General features: G+C 45.4%; 1 protein-coding gene across 3 annotated transcripts in view; it reads right to left on the minus strand.

The window, feature by feature from the left end:
- The window catches only part of LOC138303617 (C-type lectin domain family 2 member B-like), a 67,891-nt gene that overhangs the window by 40,312 nt on the left and 6,921 nt on the right, over window positions 1–20,658 (minus strand). The window contains exon 2 of one of the 3 annotated variants that reach the window (XM_069242909.1): window positions 1,161–1,393. The exons of 1 other annotated variant lie outside the window; for it this stretch is intronic. In XM_069242909.1, coding sequence (XP_069099010.1) covers window positions 1,161–1,393 — 233 coding nt within the window. Of the gene's footprint in view, window positions 1–1,160; window positions 1,394–13,073; window positions 13,483–20,658 lie in introns of those variants that run through there. One more of the 3 variants, XR_011205426.1, reaches the window with a different exon arrangement.

Below are 20,658 nucleotides of genomic sequence, written 5' to 3' on the forward strand. Positions count from 1 at the left end.
TTTGTCCACGTTTTATCCTCCGCCTCATCCTTCAAAGGAGGAAGAAAGACTACATCGCCTGGACCCAAAAAGGGCGTTGAGCTTCTATATCGACAGAATGAAGGATATCAGGCTGGAGGATCAGCTGTTTGTCGGATACGTGGGCAAGAGGAGAGGAAAGGCAGTCCACAAGAGAACACTCTCCAGGTGGGTTGTTCTTTGCATTAAAATCTGTTACTCTTTGGCAAAGAAGGATCCGCCTGAGGGCATTAGAGCTCACTCCACCAGAGCTAAGTCGGCCTCTTCGGCCTTGGCCAGGGGTGTTCCTGTGGTTGACATCTGCAAGGCCGCAACTTGGTCGTCCCTTCACACTTTTGTGAAACATTACTGTTTGGACTCTGAGGTCAGAAGGGACGGTCATTTTGCACGGTCAGTGCTGCAGGATTTCTTGGTTTGACCATTTAGGCACCCACCGCCGGGCGTGGTACTGCTTTGGGACTCTATTCATCAGGTGAGGAATCCACAGGTAGTTGTATCCATCAGAAGAACGAGTTACTTACCTTCGGTAACGACTTTTCTGGTGGATACATTAGCTACCTGTGGATTCCTCACGGTCCCACCCGCCTCCCCGTTGCCTTTTTGGTCTCTCCAAGCAATCCTTGAGTGTGCTCCTTTTGGTCTTCAAAGTTGCAATACATTTTGCATGTATGATATTTGTATATATGTGTATATTTATATATAAATCTATATATATATTGGGTATATACATGATTCGTATGTATAAATATATTTATTTGTTTAAAAAAAAAAAAAAAAAAAAAAAAAAAGGTTATATTAAATCTACAGCTATTTTATTGCAATGTTGTGTGATTTACAATATTATGAGATGTTGCTTTGCTCTTTCATTGCATTGGGTTATTATTATTATTCTCATGCACGTAAAAAATGTTGGTACTGTCATCGGCACGTCGGCGAGGACTTCTTATTGCCTGTATGACGTCAGACGGCGTCGCGTGGGCTAGAGTGACGTCCTCGTCGACGTGCAGAGACTAGTAAGAAGATTTCCGTCAAATGCTGGCGCCATGGGAGTATTCATCAGGTGAGGAATCCACAGGTAGCTAATGTATCCACCAGAAAAGTCGTTACCGAAGGTAAGTAACTCGTTCTTTCGCAGCTCTCACCAGTTCCTTCTGGGTGTCAATCATCGCCAGGGAGGAGTTGAGAACCGTGCAGAAGTCTTGGGCCTCCGTCCAGTTTCCTTCTTCTACAGAGACATAGTAACACACGTTCCGGTGCCAGATCCAATCTTCGTCACAAGGGGGCGGCACTTCACCGTCCTTTCCAGCCTCTGCAGGGCCGCTCTGTACACACTTAGTCAGGAGCCGCTGAGCAAAGCTCAACTGTGTGTGTAGAACTGTGAAAGCAGAAAAACTATATATCAGGATTACAAATTATTTGTGATTAAAAGCACACAACACAATGATCACCGCTAAGGAGCGTGTGACCTGTGCAAAGACCAGTGCTCCAACTGCCTGTAAGGTGCAAACCTTGAACCTCGGAGAGGGTACTCCAGAAACTAGGTCTCTCCGGACACTCAAAACACCTCGCTGCAACTGGACAACATTACAGGGGCAGAAGGGCAGGCTTCTCAGAGTTCACAATCTAGACACAAGGGCAGGCTGCTCTAGGATCATACTCAGGGCACAAGGGCAGGCTGCTTCAAGTTCACGATCTAGACACGAGGATAGGCTGCCACTGAGTCACAAGGGCAGGCTGCTCCCAGTTCACAATCGAGACACAAGGACAGGCTGCTCTAGGATCATACTCAGGGCACAAGGGCAGGATGCTCTAGGATCATACTCCGCGCACAAGGGGAGGCTGCTCCCAGTTCACAATCGAGACACAAGGACAGGCTGCTCTAGGATCATACTCAGGGCACAAGGGCAGGCTGCTCAGAGTTCACAATCTAGACACAAGGGCAGGCTGCTCTAGGATCATACTCAGGGCACAAGGGCAGGCTGCTCAGAGTTCACAATCTAGACACAAGGGCAGGCTGCTCTAGGATCATACTCAGGGCACAAGGGCAGGCTGCTCCCAGTTCACAATCGAGACACAAGGACAGGCTGCCACTGAATCTCAAGGACAGGCTGCTCTAGGATCATACTCCGAGCACAAGGACAGGCTGCTCTAGGATCATACTCCGCGCACAAGGGGAGGCTGCTCCCGGTCAGACACAAGTGAACGCGGACACTGGGTTGAAACGTTGAAGGAAACCATGACCCATGGATTTAGTCTGCAAACAGGAAATCTTTGTCAAATATCATATTTTAAATATTGTTAAAAATGTTGCCCATGAATAGACAATTACTCCCAATGAGGCAATATTTTTGGCATTTATATTTAAGGCACAATGTTTGTCAAATGATATCGTGACAGAGCTCTGGCAATGGGTGGCAATTCTCGGGAACCTGGCACATGGGGCTAAAACAAGGGCACGCGCTTACTGCGCTGAAACTCGCGACACAGGGGCAGGCTTTACCGTGAAGTGCAATCAGGACACACTGGCATGCTGCTGGTGAAGCGAAATCAGGACATAAGTGAAAGAGAAAGGCGCAGGGCGCGCGCGCCCTCGTGGGGCAGGCGGGCCGGGGCTGAAGCAAGTTGCTGGATGTGGTGCTCAGTACTTTCTAAATCCATTGAGAGTTCAGCAGCGTGGGTGACGAGAAACAGATCGTGGCTCCCTTCGGCCGTTCTCCCCCTCGCCGAAGTCTCGATGAATCACTGGTATCCCGGTAAAACCCTGCGGGGGCTCTACCAACTGTTTGTTTTGTTAATTATACAAATGAGGCCTTTGGAGTGTTGAACCTCTCATAAAAGCCTTCTGTTTGTCAAATCAATAGACCCAGGACGGGCAGCAGAAGGTGCTATTATACGCAAATATTACTACTGATATGAGGAAAAAAAAACCGATTTTAGGGGAGGCCAAACACCTCAATATTTAGAAGAAACAAGGCAGCTTTGGGGCCCGCGCAGAGCTCGCTCTCTGGGCTCAGCGCTTAGAGGAGGCGCCCGTGACGCGCAGCTTGGTTTCAGGAAGGCACGGGCTGTCGCTGTGTCTGAGCTCCGGTGGGAATATTCTGAAAACGACGTCACACGTTTCAATCTTAAACGAGTGAGGCATAAGGATTTATTAAACCCCCTATACCGAGGCTAACTGAATGCATGAACACAAAGAAATGACCTTGGATGTTAAACTGAAGAGAGAAGGCTGCGGCCCTACGGTCTGAACACTACAAAATGCAACCCTGGATTCAAATCCCAGCTGCCCCACTGGACCATAATGTATGACCTTCGGCCATCGCTTTACTTCACTAAGGGCCAGATGTAGCAAAGGGTTTTACCCATTTTGTGTCTACAGGAAAATGTGTTCATACATATGGCGCTAAGGGCCAGATGTAGGACTCAGTTTTGCGACTCGCAATTTGCAACTCATTTCCAAGTTGCAAAACCATAAGTACAGCAGTGTTCTTCACACTGTTTGCGATTCCCAATGGGGTCGCAAATGATCTACCTCCTTAATATTCATGAGGTAGGTCGCAATTTGCAACCCCATTGGGAATGGCTGCACTCACAGGGATGGTGGCCTGCTGGGGGCAGCAGACCAACTCTGTGACTGCTTTGTAAATAAAGCAGTTTAAAGCAGTCCGTAAGACCACTGCCGGCTCCAAAAAAATATTTCACTACCATCCACAAAGGGGGGAAGGGGTCCCATGGGGACCCTCTCCCATTTGCTAACGGGTTAGCACCCATTTGAAATTGGTGCTAACTGCAAGTGTTTTGTGATCGGATTCACGGTCACAAAACAACACAGCATCGCGCTGTGACTCACACTTAGGAAGGGAACGCCCCTTCCTATTAGTAACTCGCACACCTATTTTGTAATTGTGTAAATAGATTACCGAATCGCAAAATAGGGTCTGTACATAGCAACATGTTTTTTTCTTGTTGCAAACGCCCCAATTCACAGAATCGGGCCGTTCGCGAGAAGAAAGAATCTACGTACATCAGGCCCTATGTAAACTCTTTTACTCTCCAGCTTGAGAGTACATTGAAGTAGTTTAGTACACACAATAGGCTCCCCAACAACCTAAGTTATATACGGTTAATATAAAATCTTACTTTACATGTAATTATATATTCTAGGTAGATTGTGAACATGACGGACATTTTGGGTAACTCACAACAACATCGTCAGGGCATGGCAGTCTTCTGGAATGTTTCACGTTAAAAAAACTATTAATTTCGAAAAATGTCTCTGCATTCACTGATAAGAGTATGTCCTTATGAGCCGGTAGGAAATGTTGAAAACTACATCGTTTTCATATTAAAGTCCATCACATTCTTCAGGATCCTGCTTGCCAGATTTGCATTTTTTGATGCTCTCCTCATGACCCCGGCTCTGCTCTCCCAAAGGCTGCCCGCGTCCACACAGAAATGTAGTGTGTCCTATTCCCTCAGCTCAGTAGGTTGAGCACTTACTGCATAGATGTGTGGACACTGAAAGCCACATTACAGCAGACACAATCCCGCTAGCAAGCCATCTATCTTTCATCAAAACAATGACTTCCACGGAGCAGGGCTAGAATATCAGCCATAAGCTCCGAACTAGGAGAGTGGTTTAAGCCCACAGTAGTAAATGTCGCCCATGTTTACTGTTTCATAGCAGCACCCCTGCACTGACAAAACAATCATTAGCTCAGATGAAAAGTAAGGATTTCTTAATTGTGCTTAACAAGGCACCACTTTAAACCTTCACGGGAAAATAACAGAATTGATGAGGAAATGCCAATCATAAGTGTTCAGGTTTCGCAAAATCCGTCTTCACTGTGGTGCTGTATCGAATACAAAGTACATTTGCGTGCCTGCCTTCTATATACACCAAAGTGCTGCTTTTGGCAGGTCCAAGGTGGCAGTGCCCCTTATTATTCACAACTCACTGCTTGTTTTTGTACGATGGCAATGGCAGGATATCTTTAGTGATGGAAAATGGACACATAACTTAGAATACTGTAAACTGTTGTAATTAACTAGATTTAGAAAATAAAAAAACAGATTGTGTATTACAACCATGAACGGAAAGCGGGTGGAGATCGCGAGATAACCAACCTTTAAGAGTTGCCGTTCTGATTTGGGTTCTCGCCCCTGGAAGTGGTCCAATTCCTTGTGACCGGTCCTAAAGCAGCCTGTACTATGTAGGACTCCTCTGAGCGGTCGTAAGTGGACTTTGGGGTGCATGAAAGGTTCCGTAGTCGGGTCCGGAATGAACAAGCGCCTGGGAAAGTGAGTTTTAGGTTCTGGTGTCGGACGAGGTGCCAGGTTCTCCAATCAGCCTTAATTGGAACCGAGCAATCCCAACCAGGCTGAGCTATGGCTCTGGGGGGTGAGACGGCGTAGGTGAAGCCGAGCGACTCGGCGGTCTGAACGAGGGTGCGACGCCCCCCAGGGCGGGAGGAGCTCCGCCCAGCTTTGAAGCACTTTGTTAGCATTCCTTGGGATATAAGAAGAAATCCTGCTTTTGCTGGGTTTAGTTTGTGGTGATGTTTTATCATCCATGACTTAATATTCGTCAAGGTGTTGGATAGGGGAGAGAAGCTATATGAGTCTGTGACCTTCAGACAGATTTGGGTTTTGTCGGCGTACACGTGGAAGAGGACTGAACAGAGGGGCTCACGATACAGATTAAAAAGGGCTGGGTAAATAATGGATCTGTGGACGTATGTTTCTGAATTGTCCTGTCTGAGAGCGGTTCGAGAGGTAGAACAGCCAGCTTAGAGCTACACCTCAAGCCCCATTCACCAGCTCAGGGTGTTTAGCAAAGCATGGCAGCTGATAATCAAACGCAGCAGAGGGGCTGAAGAGACCAAGACGACTGGGAGGGGGCTGTAGTCTACAAGCTGCAGAAGGGCGGTCTGTGCTACGGTCCTGGCGGAAACAAGATTGAACAGTATCCAAGAGAATGTTTCCACGGATTTGAGATGTAAGCCGAGAGGCTACCGTTCAGTCACCTTGCCAAGTAGTGGCAGGAAAGAGACTGGAATAATGTTGTCCGGATTCTGGGATTATTTTTTAAGTGGTTCCGTGCAGAGGACGGCTCTGCGCCGTCCTCCGCAACGGCCCTCGTGTGCGGAGGACGGCTCCAGGCTCTTTGTACCCAAGGCGGGAAATCCCACTAGTGCGAGCACCAGAGGGATTTCCTTTTACTTATTTTTAGCCTAAAGAGCCGGGAAGAACTTCCCCAACAGCCTGAGGGGTTACTACTGAACGTGTGCTTCTTGAGATCAAAGGCAGAATTGTAGCTTCAGGAAATGGTATAATGGTAACGGCCCAACATATCCCTCAACAATAAAGTTTTGCATATGCCATGACAAACATATGCTGTCGAATTGGGTATGTGGCAAGCTGAAGTAATTCACTCTTTTTTAGAACCTTTGGAGAACCTGCATATTCACCAAAAAAGTACGTTTTTTGATTATTTACTGTTGCACACATCTCACATACTCACACACCCAGCAACTGATTTAGAACAAAAATTCTGCCTCCTATAAAGGACAGAGTTTTAGAAGGCAGGCTTTGGCCACTCAGCAAAAATGGCATCTCAGTGGTGGACTGCTTCTCAGGCCCCAATTCTGGTTATGAAGGACAGGTCTGAGGCAGGATCAGAGACAGACAGCAGATACCGAAACCGCATCTAAGGGAGAGAAAAATGGAGCAGAACCTGGAAGTGATTTTTCAGTCAGCAGAGTCCCATCTGAAGACTCATCTGCCAGTGATTCGGAGAGACACGGCAATGGCAGTCGTGCTGCTCCTTTGCAAGCACAGTCTGTGCACTGGAGGGACCATAGCAGGTTAGATCAACCCAGAGAGCAGGACCGTGCGACGGTAGGGACAGAAAAAGTGCTCTCTTGGCAGCCACCCAATTTAGTTGATCCCCAAATTCCACCTTTCACTGGTGACAGAGTAAAGTCAATGATGCCATTTTTCTGCCACCTGAATATGTCCATCTAGTTTTAGATGAAGTCTTCCATAAGCAAACTGTGCAGCAAACAAATTTACGAGACAAATTCTGTGAGAGCCTGGAGGCACTCTTGGGTCTCATTCTAAGGCACATGAGCGGACTCCCACTTCACTTGAGAAGTGGAAGATATTTTGGACCTTATGCTCAAAATGGGGTTAGTGCACAAACCAAGCTTGCAGTCCTTCTGGTCTACTGGCATGGTTTGGGTAACCCCCATCTTCGCACCATACTCGAGCAGAGATCGGTTGCTACTACAGCATATGCTGCATTTCAGTGACAATTCTGATGCACAGTCCGAAGACCATCCAGAAAAGCACACCTTTGCATTTATCCTGCCACCACCATGATTGCAGATCGTGTTGTGGCATGACAAAGCAAAGGTGTGCTTTTTCTGAGTAATCCATCTACCTCTATGGAACCATCTAAGGAACAGAGCAGCTCTTTTTACATTGTTGATTTTGTCTAGGAATAATCTTTATTGTGTAGGTGTAACCACTTTCTCCACACAATAATAGAAGGGTGTATTTACTTCTCCTGAGAAATTTCTTTACCCAACCAGAGTGGTTTTACTAACAGAGTGGCAGAGTATACACTGTAAACTCTGGCCCTGATTACGACCTAGGCAGATGGGATAACCTGCCACAAACGTGACAGATATCCCGCCCACCACTTTACAAGTTCCATAGGATATAATGGGACGTGTAATACGTCAGGCAGGATATCAGTTACGTTTGTGAGGGATTATCCCATCCACCACGGTTGAAATTAGGCTCTAAGTCTTGAAGTATTCTTATACATGTTTCGTACAGGATGCCTTTTTTGAAGGTTCCAAGATTCCATGGTTTCTAGGGAACTTTAGTCAGACTTTTGTTCTGATGAGACGCGAAGACTAACTACAGTCTGAAACACTGACATCCCTTCCCTAAGTTGCTTTCCTAACTTGTTACGGTTCACCAATAGATACGATATATGAACAGACAAGATATACGCTTATGTTTGTTTGATATGAAATATAAAATCCTATGCATCCTTGGGATCTGATCAGTGTCTTGTTCTATGTTGTTGTGTATATATGTGTTCATCGCCTGAGCACTATGTTGTCTGCACTAACTTGGATACATGATGAAACTTACATTGTCCTTAGACTAAAAATGTGCAAATTATCATCATACAAGATATTGGGTCCTGTACACTTTTTGAGTAACACTGATTATGATACAAGTTACTAATTGAATTTTAACACTTTCAAAGTAGAAGTATCAGTGAATGATTCCCACAGAACATGTGTTTGGTTTAGTACTTTAGGGAACTTGGGCAGTGTTTTCAAGCATATTCATTTTAGTTTCAAAGGCAGATATGCTCACTCAGTTCGAGGAATGTAGGCCTCAAAGGCATTCTTGTACACCCTCCAACTTGCATCTGCGAACTGGAAGCAGCTGGATTTAACTCAATGACTGCGCTGAAGGAGCATGAAAGACACATTGTCTTGAGCTTCAAGTAGTAAGAGACAGAAGGCGCTAGTATAGATTCACTTGCCATGTAAACATGATTGGTAAGGACTTTGATGAGGGTAGGAAAAGCTTAGGCTAGTTGTGCTTTCACTAGGACACTGCATAGGTAGAAGGCAGATAATAAAGGTTGTACAGATACACATGGCACCACTTCATCTTCACCTACAGATTCAAATCCATTGGGGTCACACTTACATCCGACACTGAATCACGCTCTCTCACAACTAAGCAGATGACTCCAAACCTAACTGAACGCAGCAGGCAGCCTCCTCCCTAAACATCTCAAAACGCACACACCTGGCACTTGAAAAAGCTTCACTGACCCGCAATCCACAGCTTGTTTCAAACTCCTGAAACACTTACGCAGCGATGGTCCAACATAGTTCAATACTGCCTCAGATTTCAGAACCTTCCAGACACCTTAGCTCAACCAGACTCCTACTCAAACACAATCAATGCATATGCAGCACCAGGCTTCTGATTGGCTTCAAAAGGGCAGAATGACCTCCTATAAGCATATGCAATTTCTCTGAACTTAGTGCATTCTGCACGAAGCGGAGCACGTGGCTCTTCAACTAGGTTAATTCATGAATCAGCCCTGATACCTTTGTGTCAGCAACAGCACACCCCCCCTGGGTGATAGTGCGCTTTTTTTTTTTTTTTTTTTTTTTAAAGAAAAAGCACAATATTGCAGAGTACTCTCCACCACACGCTACAAACATGGGCAAAATGTTTATCCTACTTGCCATGGTAGTATAGAGTATACAGTATATGTTTACTATATGACAAATGCATTACAGTCACAACACTGCACACAACAGTGAACGTGACATGCTTCACTCTCACTGACTACTCCATGTATCCAAAAATTAACATTCTTTGTAGTTTATGACATGCTCTTTAGAGAACTTGAGCAGTATTCCCAGCATGTTTGCTTAAGTTTCAAAGGTAGATTTGCTCACTCAGTTTGAGCAAAGTAGGTCTCTAAATGCATTCTCAGACATCCCAAAGCTGCATTCACAAACTGGAAGGAGTTGGATTTACCACATGCTAAATCCACATGTACAACATTACTTTTTAAGCCTCACTTGGTGGTCATAGGAGTCATTAGTAGGGGTTCACTAGACATGCATTCTGTAATGTTCAGGATGGAGACAGTTACTAGACAATTGGTAAAAAAGTAGTCAAACAGTTTATTCATTTGTGAAGGTTGTGGATGCACCAACTTTCACAAGGTCTTGACGTGTGTTTATAGAGGTTTGATCGGGGTGTGTTTGTGTGCAATTTAGTTTATGACTGGTTGAGAGGTTGTTTTGAATCGGGATTTCATCCTGTGGCATATGAATGTGATGGGCCCTTCCATGGTGGAGGTATGTTGATGTAAGTGCACTGCTCTGTTGGATTGGGCCCGTGGCTGGCGGTATGAAAGTCTTGTGTGTGGTGTGTGAATGTCATGCAAATGGACCATAAGGCAGTTGGCACCCTGACATGGCTTTGTGGCTCACCTTCAGAAGGCTTGGTTTCAATATTCAGATACTTTGAAAAGTATTTGTGCTTTGAAGGGGTAGGTGCCAAAAGCAACCAGTTTAACTGGTGGACTAACTTTAAAAAAACAGTACCAGATTTATTTATGTGGCAGTAAGTATACTCCACTACAATGGCAACAGAGTATCCATACCATGAAGATAATGGTCTGCCCACACAATATGTAAGGGGACGGACCACTGGTGTAAACGTGGGGAAGACTGCTCCATCTCAGGCATGGATGCACCCCTCCAATATCCTGACTGAATAAGGGCCATCTGTAGGGGACGTACATGTTCGCCCACCTAATTTAGATGTGCAGACAGGTCAGTTTTCACTGCCCGTCTCCTTCTGAAAAACCACGGTGTTTAATGCCCTCCCTTGCTATGGGAGATAACTCCAATGGGGTGAGGGGCATTTTTTCCCCTCAAAAAGAAAAGCTCACTTCTGAATTTTGTTTTAATTTTTTTTTAATAATAATAATAATAATAATAATAATAATAATTGGGACGGTTCCGTCATGTTGATGGAGCAGTGAATCAAATGTAAAAAGGCATTGACAGAAACCACTGTAATGGCGACTCCAGTCAATGTTTTTCAATTGACCACCAGTCTGGCAGTCATTTCAAGGTTTGGTGGGTGGAGTAGCATCAGCATGGCAGACAAGTCCTTCGCCAAAGCGACAGAGTCTTCTTTGTCAGCCACAGTGTAAATATGGTCCTTACTACGAACTCCTTGTTCTTTTTTAAATGTTTGCAATCTAAACACCCGGAGCTGTCTAGGGTGATGTAACTTGCATTGATTCTTTTCACTTTCACATAATGCTGTACAAAACTTTAAAGTGCATGTATGGCTAACATTACACATTTATTTACATTTTGTGTTGGAAATTTCTGCAATCTCTTGAGGACCACAAATGGACAACCAACCAGTACCCACAATTAGAAAATGCTAAAAAAAAAAAAAAAAAAACACTCACAACAGACATCACATTTATGCAGTGAAAACATAATTTTGTGTTTTTGGCAATGTCGGTAGCTATGGATTTTGGGCACTACCTCAGCCGGCACCTAGGCAAACCTGCACACTTTTGAAAAATAGACAACCATGGCAGTCCAAAGGTGCATGACATTTATTCCTCTCACCATGTAATTATACCAGAAATCCTTGCACACACCTAACTTTGGTAAGAAACACATTTCCCTCACATTACATGACGGAAATACCTGGAATCTGTGGGACGCCACAGGTTTCCCACCACCCTGAGATCCCACACATCTTCAAAAAACGAAAGGTGCACAACTTGTGTGGGTGGGCCAAGAGATGACACAGAAGGGCCTACTTTGCTAAATTGAGAGATAAGCAATAGGGGTAGCTGTTATATTTGGTGCCATCCTGTTGCGCCACTCATGCAATCCTACGAACCACAGGCATTTTTGAGAACTATACAACCAGGGGATTCCAAGACAGTGTTCCTTGCATCGATCTCATGAGCTTCTCTTACCCACAGTGCTCTGAAAACCTCAAACTTTGTCTGAAACAAGAGATTTTGCTAACATCTTTTTGATGCAATTCTAAAGGTCTTCTTTTCAGAAATCTATAGTTTTTCTGGATCACCCATGGGTTTCACACTTGTTTCCATCACAAACAAGAAGTAGGTTGGGAGCACAAAAAAGTAGGAAAATAGACTACCTCTCTGAAAAGTACCATAACTATGGTACAAGATTACGTTTTTTGATTCACCTCTGCACGTTCCTGAAAGCTGGGAAGATATTAGAACATTAAGACATTTGTTGATGCCATTTTCAGAGCATTGTTTTCCCCATTTTTCTCATAAGACTCAAAAATTGTTATGTTTTGGCTATTTTCTCAGTGCCCTCCAGTGGAATGCATAAACCCTGGGTACATTTAGAATCCCCAGGATGTTGGAAAACAAGCATTGGTAGATGCATTAGGTTTCGCCTATTTGATTAATAATTAGATTATTTTGTGTCCACATCCTTGTACTGCATGCATTTTTTTTTTATTTTTTAAGCGTGCTGCGAAGCAGTCAATTCCAGAAATGCGTTCAAACCTGAGAAAAGTCTCCTGTGATCAGAAATATAACACCCAGGAGACACAGGGTGTTAGATCATGTTTTAAAATAAAGGTTTCTGTGACGGATGCTGAACCCTTGGCACTCTCCAGAAGCACAGTGAAATTTGCTGACAGTGCCCCTCTCTCTGAAGCATCGCAAATACTCACATGCAGATTTTGTACGCCTTCACAAAGACACACAAGTAGCTCTCTCGTCCCAGCTTTTGTGGTTTAAAATAAACAGGAGAGAGAGGGAAGCACAGAGAGCAAGCAAAACAGTCACAGTGCTTGGACTTGGAAACTCAAAGGGAGAGCAGAGGAAAGAAATAGGAATAGAAACTAGGGAAAGGCAGCAATAAAGGGTCGATTGTCATCTTACAGTTAAATTAAATTTGCCTCTTGGTCTTCCTTCCAAAGTGCCACTTTCAGATGCAATTTTTCTGCTAAGTGAAGTGTCGGAGTCATGGCCCGGGCGCTCACTTTCAAAAGGAAATTGGCACTAATTCACAGTGCAAGAGACAGGTTTTATATGTTCTACACAAAACTGCTAAAGGTGGTCCTGTCCAAAGTTGTATTCCACTTTCGAGCCTCTTGTAAAGAGGCTAACTGAACGCAGAATTCCAAATAAAAATGCTACAACAAACGTATCACTGATATAATGTGGAAACCGGCCAACCAAGTCTGGAAAAGAACGGAAGTGGGCAAAAATTAGATTTAATTAGCACATGTATGGTTCGCTTAACAGAATCTATGCAAAGAGCTAAATCGTGTGCAAGCCATCCACACCCGCTCAGATGATTCTGACGGGCCCATCAGGACAGAAACGGGTCTCGACTCGAGGACAATGTAGATTTTCCTAGTAACTTATGAAGGGAAGTCTTATTTTATTAAAGACACGGAGGCTCCTATTATGCTTTAGTCTTTTCTTTATTTTTAATAGCAGCTGCAGTCAAGACTAAAACTACCGATCCCATAAGGCGAACGAAAGTAGCCAATGAGGATCAAGAGGTAGTTCAAAGTAATGGACCAATCACGAACAATTCGCTCTAATAATACCTATCTTGACTGAGAACAGCCCTCTTTTCTTGTGTGAGGCTAATCAGTAACAAACAATGGAAAAATGAAACAACAAACACAAATAGCCAGGCAAAGCGCTAAAATTTCCTGTAGAATGAAAATAAGTCTCTGAACAAACTCCGGAAGGGTGTACTGATCCAACAACTGAGTGTCCGTGAAGGCAGGTGTAGTAACAGACAAAGTAGCCGAAGAAACCAAGGAAGGATCTCTAAGGAGAGGTCTGTTGCGTTGATGTAGATGCTGGAAGGGAGGGTAACAAAATAACAGCGTTAGTTGTAGAGGCGGGATTATACTCACCTCCGTGTCTTTAATAAAATTAAGACTTTCCTTCATAAGTTACTAGGAAAATCTACATTTTATGGCAAGACCGGAGGCTCCTATTATGCTATTTTAAAGTATATCAATCACATTTAGAGAGGCATGTTGAATTGGTTTACAATAGAAAACTTTAAAAACAGTGTCATTAGACTAGTCAGCCGACCTGAGAATATCCTCAAAGCGAGAACCAGCCCAAAAAGCTTTGGACGCCATGGCTCCCCTAGCCGAATGGGCACCAAAGGCAGAGGTATCAATGCCAGCCAGGGACATAACCCAATGAACGCAGCGAGCCAAAGTAGGAGAGGACACAGGTTTGAAAGGTTTTCTGAACGAAATGAGGAGTTGGGTAGAGGAGGACTTTCTCAGACCGGCTGTCTGTTGTTCGTAAACTTTTATAAGCACTGGCCTACACAAAGCTTAGGGTGATCCGGAAGAAAGGGATAGAAAACTGAAGAAAGACTAGTCTTACTACGCCTAAACACATTAAACATAATGCCAGAGGGTATAAAATGGCGAGCTGTAACATCTAGAGCTCTAACATCAGATAAACGTTTGAAAGACACTAAACATAAAAGCATGGTGAGCTTAGCAAAAAGCTGTTTTAACAATAAAGAATTGTCTGGCCAAGACATACACAATTTTAGCACAGCATTAACATCCCATAACAAACTATATTTTAGGTTTCGGGGGATTGGAAAATTTTACTCCCTTTAAAAGACGGCAGACCAAAGGATGCTCTCCAACTGGTTTTCCCTGGAATAAAGAGTGTGAGGAAGAAATTGCGGATCTATACAGGTTAATAGTACGAAAAGATTTACCTTTGCAGGCTTCCGCCGCCAGGATGTTAATAATCATTGTTACAATTGCTGTAAAGAGATCAACGTGTTTTCCCCACACACCAGCTATGCCAGAGAGACCAAGCGGATCTATATGCTTTCTTTGTTCCTGAAGCTCTCACCAAGTCAATGAAGTTTGAAGCTTCTGCCGAAATAGAGACGCCAGGTTGGGGTTCCCCGATATTTTCCAGGCTGAAAGGGTGAGGACGTTCTGGAGTATCAGGTTGTGGCGGAGACCGTGGAGATTGGTTAAGAGATCTGGAAACGAGGGGATTAAAAACGGAGGTTCTATTGACAGTTCCAGGAGAGAGGGAAACCACTCCTGGGAGTGCCAGAAGGGGACTATGAGCACTATGGAGGCTTCGTGACACCTGACCTCCACCAGTACTCTGGAAATCAAAATGAAGGGGGGGGGGGAAAGCGTAATTGAGGGAGGATGACCAGTCCTGAGAGAAAGCATCGAAGGCAAGAGCTAGAGGATCCGGATGCCAGCTGAAGAATTGCAGGAGCTGTGCATTGAGACGTGATTCAAAAAGATCTATGTCAAAGGGACCCCATTTGTGGAGAAGGTTGTTGAAGACCTGTGCATTGAGCATCCAGTCGCTTGAGTCCTGGAAGTGGCGAGAATACCAATCCGCTACAAAGTTGAGATTGCTCTGCAATACTCCGCTTGGACAGAGATTCTGTTTTGGAGACAGAACTCCCAGAACCATTTTGCCAATTCCGTTAAAGGTTTGGATTTTGTGCCTCCTAAGCGCATGATGTAACGAAACACGGAAATGTTGTACATTCTGAGAAGAACCGAACAGGAAACTCTGTCTCTTGCTAGGCTCCTGATTGCAAAGGAGCCGGCAAGATCTCTAAACAGTTTATGTGCAGTTTTGACTCCTCTAGAGTCCATGAGCCTTCAGTCGAGATTGGACCACACCGGGCTCCCCAACCCAGCAGACTTGCATCTGATTCTAATAGAAGATCTGGGACTGATGCAAAGATAGTGCTGCCGTTCCAGGCGTCTAAATAGTCTATCCACCACTGAAGTTCCGAGCTAGAGTCTTGGTCTAGAACTATGGAATCTGTATGGGCTAGCCCCCGTTGGAGATGACGAATTTTTAGACTCTGCAATGTGCGGTAGTGAAGTGGACCTGGAAAGATAGCTTGGATTGAAGAAGAGAGGAGTCCTACGACTCTTGGATGGGAGGGAAAGCCGAGAGTTGCGTAGAATCAGTAGAATTTCTGACTTTATGGATTTGATCTTTGAAGATGGAAGAAGAGTAGCTGAAACAGAGTCTACCAGGAAGCCTAAGAATTCGATCTTTTGGATTGGATCCAAGGAAGATTTTTCGTAGTTTATAATAAAGCCTAGATCTTAAAGTAGAGTGCAAGCAAGGTGCACCTGGGACAGAAGAGAAGAACGATTTTGATTCATGATCAGAATATCATCCAAGTAGATAATTAATCTGATGCCTCGAGCTCTGAGAAAGGCCGCTACTGGTTTTATTAGTTTTGTGAGGCACCATGGAGCAGAAGACAGACCGAAAGGAAGGGAATTAAAACGGAAAGTCTGACCGGCCCATTGGAATTGGAAACATTTCTGGGAATCTGGGTGTATGAGTACCGTAAGGTATGCGTCTTGAAGGTCTAACTTTACCATCCAATCTCCCTGGAGCAAAGTATTCCCGAGATGTAGGATAGTTTCCATCTTGAAGGGACGATAAAAGTACGAACTGGTTGAATGTCGGGCGCATCTTTGTAGGAGAGATTGAATTTCTAAATAAATTAAGTCTGTCATTTGAAGGGAGAACTGATGGGGGGGGGAGGGGGGAGGAGGAAAACTTGTTTGAAAAGGCTCTGAAAAGAGTTCTATAACATATCCTTGAACAGTATTTAGAACCCAGGGATCTACTGTGAGTTCCCTCCATTTTGACAGGCATAGAGAAATACGACCCCTAGAATAGGTGAAAGAAAATGCTGACTTAACGGCTTGCGTAAAGAATCTGGAATTACGGTTCCCCTTGTTTCTGAAGCCCCTGCTCCTTTGGGGGTAGAATTGCGGTCTGTAATCCTGGGTTGAATTATAACTGTAGAAACCGCAGGAACCTTGATTGGCATAGGAACAGCTGGCAAAGCGGTTCCTGCCTCTGCCGGCCCTGGCAAAAACATGTGTTGAAAACATTTTTTTTTTTTTTTTTTTTTTTTTTTTAAGGGATTGTTGTGCTTTGTCGAGGGATGAGAAAGTTGCAACGTACTTGCTCAACTCTTAATAAAAGAGTCTCCGAAAAGGAGACCGTCTGCCTTGACACCGGGATCTGAACCGGCAAGGTTGACCAGCTTGGGATCAAGTTTAAGGAGACCCTTCCTGCGTTCGTGTGTGAAGGAGGAATTTGCATTCCACAATAGAAGCATGCTCCAGTCTGGCAGTTTCTGCCAAATCAAAAATGCGAGTTAGGGGGTCCTGCTATATCGAATATCTTATCTTGGCAAGAAGACCAAGCTTTGTTGACTGCTTTCCGTGGGTCCTTCCCGTATTTAGTGAAGAAGGTGATAAGGGAAGCCATCAATAGTCTGAGTTGCTGTGATTTTGGAAGAAAGGGCAGGGCGAGGACATTCGGATTTGAGTTTTGCCCGAACCGGTTTATCCAAGGGGGTGCGTAATCTGGCTGTCACATATTCTGCTACATGATCAGTGTGAAACCACTCTGTATAATTTGGATGTTACTCGGATCAAACATAGGGACCCCTTGAGCATCCAGTATTGTGCAAGACCCTGCAAGGTCTTGGGACCCAACTTTAATTTTTTTGTGAGGAGGAGGGGAGAGAATATCTCCAACGTCCTTGTCGGAAACATCCGAATCCGTGTTAGGGTCCTGCACATCGTCGTCCGTGCCTAGAATTTTAGATATAGAGATAGGGGGAAGATATAGGTTTGGATTTTACCATGCATTTCTTAGAAGATTTAGCAATTAACCCCTCCTTAAGAGGAGGCCTTTGAGGAACCACGTCCTCTGCTGCATGTGAACCTTTGTCACTAACCAATAGAGTTGTTTTAGTATTTTTAGACGGAATAGGACGCTTTCTGCATTCCCCTGCAGATTGGGCCAGCATGGTTTTAGACACTAAATTGACGACTGAATTCTCCAAATTTTTTGATAATTTTTGCCATGAAGCTGAAATAGCTTGCTCCACAGATAACTGAATAAAGTCATTAAGATTCTCCTTAAGGACGTCTTCCTCCTCCTCCTCCTGTGTTAAATGTGAATGAGAGGAGCTGTCCATGGTGGCAGCAGAAGGTTAAGAAGGGTAAAAACTATGGAGGGAGGAAGGGGTTAAAACTGAATAAAGTAATTAAGATTCTCCTTAAGGACATCTTCCTCCTCCTCCTGTGTTAAATGTGAATGAGAGGAGCTGTCCATGGTGGCAGCAGAAGGGTAAGAAGGGTAAAAACTAGGGAGAGAGGAAGGGGTTAAACTTCTCACAGAAGTGAGAGCAAGCAGGTGGGCTCTCCCTCTGGGCGGAACAAAATGTGTGTAACCGAGGAAGCCGGGAGCCCCCACAGAGACGAGGAGTCGGTCATGGGAGGAATAAAGCAGCAAAAGGGGTCCGACGAGAAAAGCGGTCAGGGTTTTGTCGTGCGTGCGTTTCCTCTCTCAGCTAGTGGCAGAATACAGCTACTGCGCGCTGAGGAGAAAAAAACGGCCTTTCAGCTGCAGTTAATGAGCGGCGCGCGCCGCAAATGAAAGGAACGGAATGCGGCTACAAGCCGACTGTTGATAAAGCGACATAAAACGAGGGCATAAAAATGGCAGTATAACAAAGCAACCAAGAGTGCATACACTAAAAACACAGTAAACTTTCGTAATGTTAAATGAATATTAGAGGGAAATAATACTTATCTTGACTGCGAGCAGCAAGAAAAGAGGGCTGTTCTCAGTCAAGATAGGTATAATTAGAGCAAATTGTTAGTGATTGGTCCATTAATTTGAACTTCCTCTTGATCCTCATTGGCTACTTTCGTTCGCCTTATGGGATCGGTAGTTTTATTCTTGACTGCAGCTTCTATTAAAAATAAAGACTAAAGCATAATAGGAGCCTCCGGTCTTGCCATTAAATTGCTGCTGATTTGCCTGCTGTCCAGACAAGTGAAAACATCCTCTCTAGCAAGGGTGCGAGGGCGGACTGAAAATTAATTGAGGCAACAGTAGGTCCCCATTGAGGTAAACTCGTACCAAAGACCAACAATAAAACACAGCTTTAGTCAAACTGCAAGGCAACAACTAAGCAGCAACAAAAACACACTTAACGTGAACCGGCAGATTAACTTCAGCTATGCAAAATTCGTATGGAGTGCTCACTTTCAGGTCCGCTGTTGGCACTTTCCTTCTACTATGTAAATGAGCGCTGGGCTCTGATGCGGCGCTTCTGGGTTGCAAGCAATAGTGGGTCCCGGCTTCGGCCCCGGGGGACTGGAAAGTACACTATTGGACCCTTGGGGGGGGGGGGGGGGGGGGGGGGTGAGGCCTGGAGAGAGCACTTTTGACCTGGGGGGGGGGGGGGGAGGAGGCCTGGAGAGAGCACTTTTGACCTGGGGGGGGGGGGGGGGGAGGAGACCAGAGAATGCGCTTTTGGCCCACTTGGGGGGCGGGGGACGACTGGTGAGTGCGCTTTTGGCCCGGGGGGGGGGGGGGGGGGGAACTGGTGAGTTCACTTTTGGCCCCGGGGGGGGGGGGGGAGGGATGGTGAGCGTGCTACAAACATGGGGCCACATAACTGATTTGCATTAATTGTTCACCTGCACAGATGCTACCGCAAAATAACAGAGTGTGCAAGAGACACACACACACTGCAGGATTGAGAAACACACACCTGCGTTTCAGTTTACCACACTGAACTATCAGCAGTAGACTGAAGCCAAGAACAGAATCTCAATACAAAGTTACATCTTACAAAGACATAAAGTATACATTGGTGTTTTGTTTCAGTCATTAAGCTTAACGTATGCTGCTTCTGACGCTGTATGTTACAAAGCAAAACTACACTCCCCACTCAGACCTTGGGAGTCTCCCAGCCACGAAAGTGCAAAAACCCAAACCATCCATAAGAGAACTGCAAACAGAAGCATCTTGGCTCCTCCCTCCTGCTCCCCTGTTGCATCCTCTATCAGACCCCTCCCGGTCAGTGCTGAATAGCATGCACCACATATCAGTATATGGTATATTCAAAAGGGTGAAGCAGCACTAACAAAAGGAGGCAGCACTGCATCAGTGGACTCATGAGCAGTATAGCAGTGAATGCCTGACTGAAATTATGTTATATGAAGACCAACAATGCTCCAGTGAATTATTTATTTAATCAGGACGGTAGCATGAAAGAGGTGTGGTTTAATCACCAGAGTTCTCCACTGAGCAGCCCAGGAGCCAGGTTAGAGTCCCAGCATGGCATCATACTAAATGGCAGCCGCTGCGCTGTAGGACGAGTAATATTACTGACCTAGTCAGTGAACTGCTCTGCCTCCCATGGCTCCACCAGCAAGTCGAGCCCTTTATTCCTCTGAACCCTGACCTCATTCAGGAGTTTGAGGCCCTCCTCCACCGCAGGCTTCTGCCTGCACCTCATCCCTGGTGTCTAGTGAAAGAGCTCTGCTCTTCTCTAAACTGCCCTCTGCCGCTCTTCTCCTTTTTCCTACTTTGCCTCCGTTTCACTTTGTGTGCTTTTCCTTCTGTGTTCTGCCCCATGTGTTCCTTTTGTCTTTGTGTTCCACTTTCCCCTCCCAGTTTCTTTGTTCTCTCGCTCTACCCACTCTCTCTCCCCCGCAGCTGCTGACCCACCTCCTCCTCTCTTGCGCTGTGTCCCCGCTGCTGTTGCCCCCGGGCGGACCCGCCCGCCCCCTTTTTTCATGCCGTTTTCCGCTCCCGTCTCCCACCTGTCCTCTCCTTCCCCTCTCCCTACTTAAAAGCGGCCACGCAAAGGTGTGCCTAAGGCAAGGCCGCCTACGCACATCCACAACCGGACTGCACCCAGCGCTGGAACCCCTGGTTCTTTCTCCCCCAACTGCCGCAACGCCATCACCCTCCACGCGCTCAACGTCTGCCGCTCATCCACCTGCCACCAGGCCACCGGTGTCTCACCCGCAGACCCTTCTCCTGTCGGAGTTGCACCTTCACCAGCCTCCATGCCAGCGACCCGCCCAACAAGGCAGGATGCAAGCATATCAGATGCATCCAACTCAACGCCCGTTACATCCACAAACATGTCATCACACTCTGGA

The sequence above is a fragment of the Pleurodeles waltl genome, chromosome 7 (assembly GCF_031143425.1).
Source record: "Pleurodeles waltl isolate 20211129_DDA chromosome 7, aPleWal1.hap1.20221129, whole genome shotgun sequence".
NCBI lineage: Eukaryota > Metazoa > Chordata > Amphibia > Caudata > Salamandridae > Pleurodeles > Pleurodeles waltl.